The 15,430-nt window shown below is 41.7% G+C and overlaps 2 protein-coding genes across 3 annotated transcripts in view; both read left to right on the top strand.

Moving 5' to 3' along the window:
* CIAO2A (cytosolic iron-sulfur assembly component 2A) overlaps positions 1–15,430 on the top strand; it is a 31,415-nt gene that overhangs the window by 10,782 nt on the left and 5,203 nt on the right. Inside the window, 2 exon segments of the mRNA XM_006172281.3 lie at positions 6,482–6,531; positions 8,133–8,178. Coding sequence (XP_006172343.1) covers positions 6,482–6,531; positions 8,133–8,178 — 96 coding nt within the window.
* Positions 6,510–15,430, top strand: part of DAPK2 (death associated protein kinase 2) — a 190,118-nt gene continuing 181,197 nt past the window's right edge. For both annotated transcript variants that reach the window (XM_027765772.1, XM_006141743.3), the window contains exons 1-2: positions 6,510–6,531; positions 8,133–8,178. The gene's annotated coding sequence lies outside the window, so the exon portion shown is untranslated. The remainder of the gene's footprint in view (positions 6,532–8,132; positions 8,179–15,430) is intronic.

A 15,430-nucleotide genomic window follows, 5' to 3' on the forward strand; every position in this document is an offset into this window, starting at 1 on the left:
AGTATCTTTTAATAGGGAAATGACACCAATATAATGGGATTTCATATTGCTATTAAAAATGATAAATAAGGGGCCAGCAGATGGCATTATGGTTAAGTCGCTGGACTCCCCACATGACCAACTGCAGTTTGAGTCTTGGACCTGGTGGCTTGCTTTTCACTTTTCCTCTCTCTATCTCTGTCTCTCTCTGGTGAGTTAAAAATTAATAATAATATGGGGGCTGGCAGGTGGTGTGGTGGTTAGGGGTGCTGGACTCCCACAAAGTCAACCACGGTTTGAGTCCTGGACCTGGCGGCTTGCTTCCTCAATCTCCCTCTTTGTCCCTCTCTGGTCAAATTAAAACACATAAACAAATAAATAAAGTTAAATAAAATGATTATTTTTAAAAATAACTCTTTTAAGAATGGTAACTAATAACCAAGGAATTAAAGTACCTGAGTGGGGGAACAGTGTGGAGGTTCCTTAAAGACCTACAAATAGAACTACCATACGATCCGGCAGTTTCACTCCTGGGTATCTCCCTGAAGGATAGGAAAACACTGAGTTGGAAAAGTGCTTGTACATCCACGTTTATTGCAGCAGCATTCACAGCTGCTCAGACCTGGAACCAACCCAGATGTCCATGGACAGATGAGTGGATTGAAAAAGTATGTCACATATAAACTATGGAATATTACTCAGCCATAAAAAACAAGGTTCTGGCATTTGATAGAAAGTGGACAGGGACCAGCAGTTGGCGTAATGGCTACATCACTGGACTCCCAAGTAGTCGACCACGGTTTGAATCCCGGACCCAGTGGCTTAAACTCATGCCAGGCGCATGTGCGTGCGTGCCCAAGATCTAGAGAGGAGAAAGGATTGCGGCGTGGCCATCCCCCCTGGGGGGTGATTTCTCACTTTCTGTCTCTCTGTCTCTGTCTTTCTGGCGAGCACACATGCCCTATAGCAAAAATTTCTCCAAAGAAAGAAAGTGGGTAAACATGGAAGATTTACTACTGAGTGAAGCAAGCCAGAGAATGAAAGAGAGATATTTTATGTTCCCACTTAATATATACTGAGTGTCTACACTCTTTGGCGGAAACTGAAAGATTGTAGGATATGTAAGCATGGAGATCATTGCAGATAGTGGAAACCGTGTGGGAGGAGGGTGGGGGGGGGTGGGGAACAGTGAGAGGAAAGGAATCAAGGAGGAAAACAGACAAGATATTTAAGGGACACAGAAATGGTGGCTCGTTTATAGATGGTAACGTGTATAATAATATTTTTCACTAGATTGGTATGTAGTGTATTTACACTGGAAAAATTCATTTCATAAGCTGTGCTGATGTACAGTGATTGAATGTATAAAATAAATTATAAACAAAATAATTTTTTAAAAGTACCTGTGTGAGGGACTAGTTGGTGCAATGGCTATGCTGCTGGACTCTCATGTAGTTGACCACGGTTCGAGTCCCGGACCTGGTGGCTTAAACTCACACTGGGCGCGTGTGCATGCATGCCCAAGATTCCGAGAGGAGAAGGGAAGAGAAGGGATTGCGGCATGGCCATCCCCCCTGGGGGGTGATTTCTCGCTTTCTGTCTCTGTCTCTATCTTTTTGGCAAGCACACACGCCCTATAGCAAAAACCTCTCTCCCCCCATCAAAAAAAGGACCTGTTTGAAAAATATATGAAAAAGCTTCAATGGTAAGTTTAATTTGTAACAATTCATTTATGGAAAAGTGATTATCTGGACAAAGATTGAGAGAGTGTGTGAAATAAGAATGAGTCTTACATAAGCGTGCTAGGATAAGGTCGTAGTTAATATTTCAGATCTGTACACTTCAGAAAGACATTTTATCATTTTTCTTGGCCCTTTTGTTATGGTTTCAGTTAAGATGATATTTGGTGCACACTCTCTCTCGTGTGTGTGTATATATATATATATATATATATATATACACACAAATTTTTTTTTTTTGAGGGTTTTTCTCTATAGTTTTTTTTGGAGAGGTTTTTGCTATAGTACATGTGCGCTTGCCAGACAGACAGAGACAGAGAGACAGAAAGCCAGAAATCACCCCCCACGGGGGATGGCCACGCCGCAATCCCTTCTCCTCCATCCTCTTCTCGGGATCTTGGGCACACACGTACATGCGCCCAGCATGACTTTTAAGCCACCAGGTCCGAGACTCGAACCAGGGTCGACTACATGGGAGTCCAGCAACATAGCCATTACGCTAACTGCTGGTCCCCCTTGTATATATTTTTGTTGTTGTGGTTTTTTTGTTCTCTGTTAATAGTGTGCATGTTCTCACTAGAAACAGAGAGAGAGAGAGAGAGGTATCACTTCCCAGGGGTTATGGCCACAACACAGTTCCTTCTCAATTCTTTTGGGGTTTGGGGCACCCACGCACATGTGGCCAGTGTATTTTTCAAGCAGCAGGGTCCAAGACTCAAACCGTGCAGTCAGCCAAGTCAGTTTTTTGTTCTCTGTTAATAGTGTGCATGTTCTCACTAGAAACAGAGAGAGAGAGAGAGAGGTATCACTTCCCAGGGGTTATGGCCACAACACAGTTCCTTCTCAATTCTTTTGGGGTTTGGGGCACCCACGCACATGTGGCCAGTGTATTTTTCAAGCAGCAGGGTCCAAGACTCAAACCGTGCAGTCAGCCAAGTCAGCCAGTGTCTTAACCACCATGCCACATGCTGGCCCCAAGGCCCTTGGCTTTTTTTTTTTTTTTTTTAAGAATTATTTTACTTGATTCAATTTATTGATTTTTTTCCTTTTTTTATTTCATTTTTTATCCATTCAATTACCTTTTTTTTTTTTTTTAAGAATTATTTTACTTGATTCAATTTATTGATTTTTTTCCTTTTTTTATTTCATTTTTTATCCATTCAATTACCTTTTTTTAGCCTACAAAGTGAGTATTTCAATATGTGAACATTTCTCCCTACTCCAGTTGATTAAACTACAAAATATTTTCAACAGATAATACCACATATCTTTGTCCCATTAATGCTTTGCCTCCGTATTTTTCTTCTAAATGTCCTTTCTCAGGCCCTACTCTTCCACACACACTATATCTGGTATTTACACCCATTTATTGTATTTGTATATCCTTTGGTCAATCAGTTTCTTTAAATTTGACCAGAGAGACAGAGAGAGGGAAAGTGAGAAAGTAAGCCGATAGGTCCAGAACTCAAACTGTGGTCGGCCATGTGGCAGTCCAGCACCTTAACCACCGTGCCACTTGCTGGCCCCATGCTTGACTTTTCAGAAGGTAGTGTAGTAGCGTGTAATAATAACCATGTTCTGTCAACACAGTTGGAAAACCATGAAGAGAGCCTTCTTTGTGGCGTATGTGCAGAGCAGTATTTCTTCTTTTTTAAATTTAATTAGTTAATTTATTATTACTGTTATTATTATTATTTTAATTTACTACAGGGCACGTGCATTTGCCAGAAAGAGACAGAGAAAGAGAGGGAAAGTGAGAAAGCAAGCCACCAGGTCTGGGACTCTTGACTGTAGTTAGCCGTGTAGGAGCCCAGCACCTTAACCACTGTGTCCTCTACTGGCCCCGAGTGACATTTCTTTTTCTTTTTTTAAAGTTTCTTTTTTTTTTTTTAGTTTATTTAATTTTATTAATAAATATTTTGTTTGCTATAGTGTGCATGCAAGAGAGAGGCAGACAGAGAGAGAGAGAGAAGGAAAGTGAGAAAGCAAGTCGCCAGGTCTGGGACTCGAACTGTGTTCGGCCATGTGGGAGTCCAGTGCCTTAACCACCACGTCACCTGCTGGTCCCTGAGCGACATTTCTTATGAGCCATAGTATTAGCAGGGCAAGGCACCTGAGGTAGTTCCACCCCGATTGCTTGGGCCATCACCTACTCACAGTTGTCTTGGTGAGTAATTCCAAAGACACGGAAGACTAAAGGGGACAAACAGGCAGGGAAAACAGCTGGTAACCAGTTGTGTTGACTTAGTGCAGACAAGAGTGGCTGAGGCCCGCCGTGGTCAGAGGGGAAGGACATGGGACTTGGAATCCGAAGGCGTAAGTTCGGCTTCCACTTCTGCCATTTGTAAGCTGTGCAATGTTGAACAAATCACTCATCTTGGTTTCCTAGCTCTAAAATAAAAGAGATAAAATAGTAATAGCTAACATTTGCTGTATAATTTCATGCCAGGTACTGTTTTAAGCACACGTGTAACAACTGAGCCCTCATAACAGCCCTCCACATTCTGATGTGTTTACAGTACCTGTTTTACAGAGAAGGAAACTGAAGCCGAGGAAGGTAAAGTAGCTTGTCCAGGGTCACGCTAGTGTGTAGTGGAGCCACTTTTGAATCCATAATATCTCAGTTATGCCAGCTTGCATCTCTTGAGGCTAATGATGCTCAAGAAAGTGTTTTGTGAATTTTCAGAGTTGCTTACTTTATGTTAAAACACCTATCAACAGTGACTTAGAACACAGTAGGATGCTCAGATGGAACTCAAAAAGCAAATTAAGGACACCGTGTGGGCTAGGGGAAACAATCCCAGATATGCTTTAAGACAGGTCCTCTCAACAGACACCTGCTTAAGGAAATGATATATTTTCTTTTCTTTCTTTCTTTTTCTTTTTTCTTTCTTTTCTTTTTTTTTTTTTTTTTTTTTGTTTTCTTTTCTTTTTTTTTTTTTTTTTTTTTTTTTGAGAGGTTTTTGCTGTAGGGCACGTGTACTCACCAGAAAGACAGAGAGAGACAGAGGGACAGAAAGCGAGAAATCACCCCCCTGGGGTGGGGGGGATGGCCACACCGCAGTCCCTTCTCCATTCTTCTCTTGGGATCTTTTTTTTGAGAGAGGTTTTTGCTATAGGGCGCGCACGCTTGCCAAAAAGACAGAGAGAGACAGAGAGACAGAAAGTGAGAAATCACCCCCCAGGGGGATGGCCATGCCCCAATCTCGTCTCCCCCATTCTCCTCTCGGAATCTTGGGCACGCACGCACACGCACCCAGCATGAGTTTAAGCCACTGGGTTGAACCGTGGTCAACCACGTGGAAGTCCAGCGACATAGCCATTACGCCAACTCCTGGTCCCAGGAAATGATATATTTTCTTTAGATTCCTCTAATTTTGAGACTCTTAAGCTAGGCATAGTCTCATATCTCATCTAATCCTTCCTATTCTGGGTTTTTTCAAAAGATTCTGTTAGAAACCAAATGGTACTCAGAAAACTAAAGGCAAATTAATTTTATAATTCCCAAAAGGTGGGTAGTCTAGCGATTACATTTTACTGTATTGGAGTGGTCTAGGGCTTTCCTCTATTCATGATAGAGCATGTGTGCACTCACATGAGAATGAAAAAGAGAGAAATTAGCCCCCTCCACAGAGGCTGGTCACACTACTGTCCCTTCCTCCAGTCCGTCCCCAGCCAGCCACTTGTGCATGTGCTCAGCGTATTTCAGGCTTGCCCATCCTGGGATTCAAACCATACCAGCCAGGCGATCCAAATTCTCTTGAACAGCACATTATTGCTGCTCCACGGAGCTGTCTGGTTCTTCTTTCTTTTTTTCCCAGTTTTTGTCATAGGGCATGTGTAGTCATTGGGGAGAAAGAGAGAAAAAGTGAGAAATCAGCCTGCTGGGGAGATGGTGCACTGCAGTCCCTTCTCCATTCTCCTCTCTGAATTTTGGGCATGCATACGCATGCACCCGGCGTGTTTTACAAGCTGCAAGTCTGGGACTCAAACTGCAGAGTTGGCCATGTGGGATCCAGCACCTTAACCACCACACTGTGTTGTAATTTTTCGAACGGCTCTTACTTGGTTTTAAATTGCTGGGGGCGTTCAGTCAATTTAATGAATCAGTTGACCTCTGCTTGAAGGCCAGCTGATATAGAAAAGGCCTGAGTTTTGTAGAAGTCTTGGGCTCTGATCCCACCTCTCCCACTTTACTAACAGGGTGACCTTGGGCAAGTTACATTGTGACCTTAGTTGCATAATTTGTAGATGGGGTTAGTGATATGAAGGTCACTGGATTCTTTTTTTTTTTTTTTTGAGAGGTTTTCGCTATAGGGTGCGTGCGCTCACTAGACAGACAGAGAGAGACAGAGAGACAGAAAATGAGAAATCACCCCCCCAGGGGGGATGGCCATGCCGCAATCCCTTCTCCTCCATTCTCCTCTTGGGATCTTGGGCACGCATGCACACATGCCCAGTGTGAGTTTTAAGCCACCGGGTCTGGGACGCGAACCGCAGTCGACTACGTGGGAGTCCAGCAACATAGCCATTATGCTAACTGCTGGTCCCAAGGTCACTGGATTCTCATGAAGAATATGTAAGACTACGGAATGTCCCAGTGTGGTGTCAGGCTCAAAGGATACCTACACTGAATCAAACCAGAGTTGTCTTTAGTTACTGCATTGTCTGGGGACACCTAGATACAGCTGCATGCTTTCCCGAAAACCAATAAATAGAGATGAAGAGATAATTGCAGTTTTTTTTTTTTCCCTCCTCCACAGGGCTGTGCTTAAGAGTAAAACTTCAGCGGTGTTTACCATTTAAACATAAGGTAAGGAAGTTTGTTGTTGGTGGTGGTTTAGACAGCTTTATTGAGTTACAGTTCATCTACCGTTCATCAGCTCTTTGAAGTGTGGAATTCAGTGGTTTTTAGCATGTTCACAGAGTTGTGCAGTGATTACTATAGTGGGTTTGAGAACATTTTCATTACCCCAAAAACATAACTGTGTACCCATAGAGCCACTGCCCTTTTCCCCTGATCTTTCCCCATTTCCTGGGCAACCACCTAACTACTCTCTGAATCTATAGATTTACTTATTCCAAGCATTTGAAGTCATTCACTTTTTTGTGTCTGGCTGTTTTGATTCAGCATATTGTTTTTCAGGGTTCATCCATGTTTTAGCATATATCAGTGTTTCCTTCTTTCTTACTGCCTTATTATTTTATATATATGTTATATAACATATATATATATATACACACATATATAACATATATATAAAATTTTGTTTTTCTCAAAAAAAAAAGCCAAACATATGTGTATATATGTATATATATGCTTTTTAATTTTTTTTGACAGAGAGATTTTGCTATGGGCACATGTGCTCATCGGAGAGACAGAGAGACAGAAAGTGAGAAGTCACCCCCCGGAGGGGAAGGCCATGCCACAATCCCTTCTCCTCCGTTCTCTTCTTGGGATTTTGGGCACAAACACACACAGGTCTGGCATGAATTTTAAGCCACAAGGCCACACTGCAGTCCCTTCTCCATCCTCCTCTCGGGATCTTGAGCATGCACGCACATGTGCCCAGCGTGAGTTTAAGCCACTGGGTCTGGGACTCAAACTGCGATTGACTGCATGGGAATCCAGCGACATAGCCATTATACCAACTGGTGGTCCTTCATATAATATATTTTTACACCTTTATTTATTTATTTGTTGTGACTTTGGAGTCACTGGGCCTGGGACTTCAACTATAGTTGGCCATGTAGAAATTCAGTACCTTAATCACCATGCCACCTGCTGGCCCCTCCTTATAGTCTTTTCTTGTATGGCTAGGCCACATTTTATTTATCCGTTCCTTCATTGAGACTATTTGGACTTTTTCCACTTTTTTAATTTATTTTTTAAAATTGCTAGATGGCTCGCGAGCTCACCAGAGAGGGAGAAAGTACTCCCCAGTGGAGCATGGTTGTGCCACAATCCCTCCTCCATCTTGCTGGGATTTTGTTTTTCAAGTTGCTTGGTCTGGAATTTGAACCTCTGTCAGCCATGTGGGATCTGGCTCCCTTAACCACTAAGCTATGGGGCCAGCCCTCCACTTTTTGTTTACTAGGATTAACATTACCATCAACATTCATGTACAAGTTTCTGTGTAGATATATTTTTTCATTTCTCTTCTACTTCAGAGTGGAACTGCTGGGCCATGTGGAAATGCCTTCTCAGGCCTTCCCTCACTGACCAAAATTTTTAAATCCTACTAATTTCAGTCCTTGTTTTAGAGAAGAATCTGAAGGATTTATTGCCAAGTATCGGATATTAGAAATAAGATTTGGGCCTCTCATCTCTAGATTCTTGGTTTCATCGTATATGTCCCCTAACTCATCTGAGAATGTTCTCATGTTCTGCTTTTACTGTTTTTTTCTTCCCAGTTGGAAATCTACATTTCTGAAGGAACTCACTCAACAGAAGAAGACAGTAAGTAAATCTAGACACATTTACAAAGACAACCTCAGCTAGCACTTTGAGTTATTCTGCCTGCTATGTAGCTACCAAGTTATTTTCGTAAAAAGTGCTCATTTATTTAGCTCCTCCTTCACAGGTGGAGAAACCCAGGCATTTCCAGTGAGTAATTTTTTCAGTGGGAGTCTAGATGGACTAGAGTCCATGGCTGGGTTAGGCCATTGACTGCACATCTGTAAAGAATATCTGGGCCTGGGACTTGGACTTACAAGCGCTAAAAGAGTTTGAGTCTTTTCTTTGTTGGCAGGATTGAGTGCTGTGGGCTTGACATTGAAATAGAAGGTTTAGCAAGTCAAACTTTAGGGAATTTGGGGGTAGGTGCTGACTCTCCATGTTCATTTATTAGATTTGGGAGTGGGGAAATATTTTTATTAGAGGATTTCTGGCCTAAGCAGGAAACCAATCAGTAGTCACTTAAAAACAGCAGGGGGAGGGGGGAACCAGCAGTTAGCGTAATGGCTGTCGCTGGACTCCCACGTAGTCGACCGCAGTTCGCGTCCCGGACCCAGTGGCTTAAAACTCACACCGCCATGTGTGCGTAAGATCCCCAAAGGAAACTAGAGGAGAAAGGATTGGGGCATGGCTATCCCCCTGGGGAGTGATTTCTCGCTTTCTGTCTGTCTGTCTCTCTGGAGAGTGCACATGCCCTATAGCAAAAATCTCTAAACAAACAAACAAACCAAAGTGGGACTGGGGCCCTCTGGTAATGCAGCAGTGACATGGTGCTCCGCAATGATGCTAGACCCACAGGGAAAGGTCTCAGGTTTGTGTCCCTGTGCACGCTGGGGTGGAGGAGGGTCACACTTTGAAGACCCTTTGTGGGGTAACTTTCCTTCTCTCTCACATGGAAGAAATAAAATTAAGAAAGAAAAAACAGCAGAGGGCATTCAGGTCGTGTGAAGGTTAAGGCTCTGGATCCAACATGGCTGATTTACAGTTTGAGTCACAGACACAGTGGCTTGAAAATTGTGCCAAGCACATGTGCGTATATGCCCGAAAATCTCAAAAGGAGACTAGAGCCGAAAGGACTGTGGTATGACCATCCTCCCTGCGAGATGATTTCTCTTTCTCTCACTCTGTCTCCAGCTCTCTGAATTCCTATGTGGCCCACTGTGGTTCGAGTCCTAGACTTGGCCGCCTGAAACTCGGGCTGGGAGCATGTGCATGCATGCCCAAAATCCCAAGAAGAGAATGGAGAAGGGGTTGTGGCATTGCCATGCCCTTTGGGGGATGATTTCTTGCTTTCTGTCTCTTTGTTTCCCTTTGTCTCTCTGGCAAGTCCATTTACTCTATACCAAAAATCTCCTCCCACCCAAAAAAAATTTCCAAATGAAAACTGTATATTTAAAAATGCTCATTGTAGCAGTGTTTTCATAATTAACTTAGAAAATTTACAACATCCTTTTTAAAATTTTGCCAGAGGGTATGTGCTTTCTGGAAGAGAGAAAGAGAGGGAAGGCAAGAAAGCATCTCCCACGAGGCATGGTGATGTTGCAATCTTGCAATATCTTCTCCATCGCTCCCTCCTTTCAGGATTTTGGGCATGCACACAGCTGGTGTGTTTTTCCAGCTGCTGGGTGCAGGACTCAAACCACACTGTTGGCCATGTAGAATCCAGGCACTCTAACAACCATGCATGGGGTGGCCCACATTTACAACTTTTAACATGTTATATAACCCTGCAGTTTGGCATGGTGGCTAAGACAGCTGAATCCCACATGACTGATTCAGCGCTCAGTCTCAGGATGGCTTGAAAAATATACCAGGTGCATCTGTGAGTGTGTCCAAAATCCAGAGAGGAGAATGGAGGAGAAGGAATTGCTGGGTGGCCAGCCCAGAGGCTGGCAGGTAGCATTGTGGTTAAGGAGCTGGATTCCCTCACTATTGGGTGGCCAATCCCCTGGGGAGGGTGATTACTCACTTTCCCTCTCTCTCTCCCTATCTCTGTGGTGAGTATGTGTGCCCTGCAGCACACTTAACAAAAAAGGTGTAATTTAAAATATAAATTGAAGGAGCATAAGCCACTGGCTAGATGTGGGGTGAGAGGGCTGGGGCCTGGCTCTGGGTGTGGGGATTGTGGCCAGCAGGGGTCCTGGGAAGGAGACTGTGAAGCTGCAATGCCATTTGCCAGGTGGAAAGGAGTTCACTTGGGTGTTGAAACTGCAATGGCCCAGGAGCCCCTGGGGTGGGGGAGATGGGTTCTTTTGCCTTCGGTGCTGAGCTGCAACCACCTGACCCCACTTGAGACTACTTCAGCTTCATGAATTGACACTTCAGAGTTGATACTGCAAAACTTAAAAACAGGTACCAGCAATTACAGCGTCTGGTTCACTTAGATTTCATTAGCCAGAGGTCCCAGACTGAAAAGGATGTCTCAGTGGCTGCAGGCCCTAATGGCTGGGACCCATGGCTCATCCCCGCCTCCCCCACTCACCTTTGGTCCTCAGGATTGTGTCTTGGGACTTTAAGACAAACCTGCACCTCTCCCCACCCCATTCAGAGACCGTTCAAGCTAGGGGTATTGCAGACACCAGGCTACCTGTGGCTGCAGGCCCTAGTGGCCAGGATCCATGGCTCCTCCACCCCCTACTCACCTTGGGACTCTCAGAACTTTGGTGTTTTGAAAAGCTTGCGGTGCACACCACGTGATGTTTTCTTTGCTCCTGAGGTGAAGCTCATTAGTGCAATTGAAGGTGCACCACTTTTTAGATACAGGGAGGACTTTGGGTCTCCCAGGATCTGTCACAACAGTGCAGGGTACAGCTGAGCAACAGGGAGGAAGACCAGAAGAGAGATTATCCATTTTCTACTCCTGCACATATTTGAACACTCAAAGGTACCTTGAATAAATTAGGAAGGAATGTATAGAATACCAGATGACTAGGAACAATTGCAGAAGCACAAGAAATATGAGCAACCAACAAAATGTCTCTTGCCCAAGGGAAAATGTCAACCCCACATCACCCACAGGCAACACAATGGACATAATGGACCTGTCAGATAAGCAATTAAGGATATTTGTAGTGACCAGACTAACGGAGATGAGAGAAAAGAGACAATGAGCTCCAGGAGATGAGGAAGTCCTTTCATGATTTGAAAGAAGAAATAGACACCTTAAGAAAGAAGCAGATGTAACTGTTAGGGATGAAGAATGTGATAAAGGAAATTAAAACCTCCTTTGAAAGTATTAAAAGTAGATTAGATCATACAGAAGAATGAATCTTGCATGTAGAAGACAAAAACTCTGACCTTGAAAAAAATATCAAGAAGATTGAGAAAATAATCAAGAAAAATGAGGATAATATATGAGGAATACTGGATACCATTAAGAGCCCCAACATTGGGATAATTGGTGTCCCAGAAGCGGAAGAAAATAATAAGGACATTGATAATCTATTCCATGAAATTCTGAAAGAAAACTTTCCAAACCTAGGAAGACATTCAAATATCCAGACCCAAGCAATACAGAGGACCCCAAATAGAATCAATCCAAGAAGATCCTCTCCAAGGTACATACATCATAGCCAGATTGGCAAAAACAATAGACAAAGACAAGATATTAAAATTGGCAAGAGGGAAACATCAAGTTACTTACAAAGGTCACTTCATCAGGCTAACATTGGACCTCTCATTGGAAACAATGCAAGCAAGGAAAGTGTTGAATGAAAAACAATTTTAACCAAGAATATTATACCCGGTAAGTATAAAACAAAAAGATTAAAACATTCTTGGATAAACAAAACCTGAAAGAGTTTACCAACTCCAGACCAGCTCTTCAAGAGGTTCTGAAGAGAGTTCTATACCAGCAAAACTAAAAAGTCAGATGGACGGTTATAAGAGAACAAAAAACAACCAAGAAAATGGCTCACTTAATGATAGGAACAGGTCTGGAAATAGCAATAATAACATTGAATGTTAATGGATTAAATTCTCCAATTAAGAGACACAGACTGGCTGAATGGATAAAGAAACAGAAACCCTCTATCAGTTGCTTGCAAGAAACACACCTTATGGATAATGACATACATAGACTGAAAGTGAAGGGCTGGAAAAAGACATTCCATGCAAATGGAAATTAAAAAAGGACTGGAGTTGCGATATTGATTTCAGACAAAACAGGCTTCAAGACTAAGACTGTAAGAGACAAAGAAGGGCATTATATAATAGTAAATAAGTTAATTTAGCAAGAAGACATAATGCTTATTAATATGTATGCTTCCAACACAGGAGCACCTAAGGAAAGACTGCTGGAGCTAAAAGGAGAGGTAGAGAGCTATAATTGTTGGGGATCTCAACACCCCATTATCTCCTTCAGACAGATCTTTTAGATAAAAAAAATAGAGAGATACAGGACCTAAATGATACTATAAATCAAATGGGCTCGATAGATATCTAGAGAACTTTCCACCCTAAGATGACAAAATGTACATTTTTCTCACCTCCGCATGGAAACTTTTCAAAGATTGACCATGTGATAGGACACAAATTTTATTTTTCTTTGAGAGGTTTTTCACTATAGGGCGTGTGCGCTCCCCAGACAGACAGAGACAGAGAGACAGAAAGCGAGAAATCACCCCCCAGGGGGGATGGTCACGCCGCAATCCCTTCTCCTCCATTCTCCTCTCGGGATCTTGGGCACGCACGCACCCGTGCCCGGCGTGAGTTTTAAGCCACCGGGTCCAGGACGTGAACTGCGGTCGACTACGTGGGAGTCCAGCGACATAGCCATTACGCTAACTGCTGGTTCCCGATAGGACACAAATTAAGCCTTTACAGATTCAAAGGCATAGAAACTGTGTCCAGCATCTTCTCTGGCCATGATGGAATTAAACTCAATATTAATTTCAAGAAACACCCTCAAAAATACACAAACACATGGAAACTGAACAACCTACTTCTGAATGACTTTCTAACTACTGAAGGAATTAAATCTGAGATAAAAAAATTATGGAAACAAATGATAATGAGTACATGAGTTTCTATAATCTGTGGGACACAGCGAAAACAGTCATAAGAGGGTAATTCATAGCGGTTAGTGTGCATAAGAAAAAGATGGAAAGGTGATGAATAGATAACCTAACATCATGCCTCGGGGAATTGGAAAAACAACAACAACAACAACAACAACAATAAAAATTCCCAAAAAATGCCAGGTGAAAAGAAATAATAAAGATTCAAGCAGAAATAAATGAAGTAGAAAACAAATGAACCCTACAGGAGATAAACGAAAGCAAAAGCTGGTTCTTTGAAAAGGTAAACAAGATCAACTCACCAATAGCTAGACTGGTAAAGAGGAAGAAAGAAAGAATCCAGATAAATCAAATATATGATGAAATAGGCAACATTACAAGAGACACAGTAGAAATACAAAACATCATTAGAGGATACTATGAGCGACTATATGCCAGCAAACAAGAGTACATGGAAGAGATGGACAAATTCCTGGATGCATATAATCTACCAAGATTGAATCAGGAGGATATAGAAAACTAGATTAGACCCATAACATGCCATGAGATTGAATCAGTAATAAATAACCTCCTGACAAAGAAAAGCCCAGGTCCAGATGGCTTCACTTCTCAATTCTACAAAACTTTTAAGGAAGAGTTAGCCCCTGTCTTACTTAAATTATTTCTAAAGATTCAAAAGGAAGGAAACCATACAAATTCATTTTATGAAGCCTTAATCATCCTAATTTTGAAAATAGATAAGAACGTGACAAAAAAGGAGAACTACAGACCAATTGTTGATGAATATAGATGCAAAAATTCTCAACGAGATACTTGCAAATCGTATCCAGCAACATAACAAAGACTACTCAACACGACCAGGTAGCTTTACCAGGGATGCAAAGGTGGTTCAACATATGCAAGACCATAAATGTAATACACCATATTAACAGAAAGAAAGATAAGAACCATATGATCATTTCAATTGATGCAGAGAAAGCATTTGATAAAATACAACATCCTTTTATGATGAAGACTCTCAGTAAGACTGATATAGAAGGGTCATTTCTCAACACAATAAAAACCATATATGAAAAACCTGTAGCTAACATACTGAATGGGGAAAAGCCAAAAGGTTTTCCACTAAAAACTGATACTAGACAAGGCTGCCCCCTTTTTTCATTGCTTTTTAATATAATGCTGGAAGTCTTAGCTAATGCAATCAGAAAAGAGAGCAATATAAAATGCATTCAAATAGGCAAAGAAGAGTTGAAAATTTCTTTTTTCACAGATGACATGATGAAATACTTAGAAAGTTTCCATGAAAAAACTTCTCAAAGTAACAAATGAATACAGTAAAGTGGCAGGATACAAAATCAACATCCAGAAATCTATTTCTATGTATGAACAACAAGGTGAACGAAGAAGAGCTGAAGAAAGAATTCTTTTTACTGTAGCCACAAAATGTATAAGCTATCTGGGGATAAACCTAACTAAGGAAGTCAAAGACCTTTACAATGAAAACCTTAAAAAAGATATTGAAAAGGACATAAAAAAGTGGAAGGACATCCCATGTTCCTGGATTGGAAGAATTAGCATAATCAAAATGGCAATTCTACCCAAATTAATCTACATATTTTAACACAATTCCAATCAGAATACCAGAGATATTCTTCACAGATCTAGAAAAGACAATCATAAAATTTGTCTGGAATCATAAAAAAACACCTCGTATTGCAAAAGCAATCCTGTGCAAGAAGAGTGGAGTGGGTGGCATATCACTCCCTGACCCCAAGATCTACTATAAAGCTGTGATAATCAAAAAAGCATGGTATTGGTATAAAAACAGTAAGGTGGACCAGAAGAGTAGAATGGAGACCCCAGAAATAAACCCCAAAGCTTACAGCCAACTGATTTTTGACAAAAGATACCAGTCAATCTATTGGGGAAAGGAAAACTTCTTTAGTAAATGGTGCTGGAAAAACTGGGTATCCACCTGCAGAAAGATGAAACTGAATCCCCATCTTTCACCATTAACAAAAATCAACTCAAAATAGATCAAAGATCTGAACCTAAGACCTCAAACTATAAAACTACTGGTGGAAAATATTGGAGAAACTCTGGGAGACACTGGGGTAGGCAAAGACTTCTTAAATAAGATTCCCAAAGTACAGGCAATAATCTCTAAAATAGACAAGTGGGACTATATAAAACTAAGAAGTTTCTACACAGCAAAGGACACAGTAACAAGTGTGAAC

Source organism: Tupaia chinensis, unplaced genomic scaffold (genome assembly GCF_000334495.1).
Source record: "Tupaia chinensis unplaced genomic scaffold, TupChi_1.0 Scaffold000063_1, whole genome shotgun sequence".
NCBI classification, from domain to species: domain Eukaryota; kingdom Metazoa; phylum Chordata; class Mammalia; order Scandentia; family Tupaiidae; genus Tupaia; species Tupaia belangeri.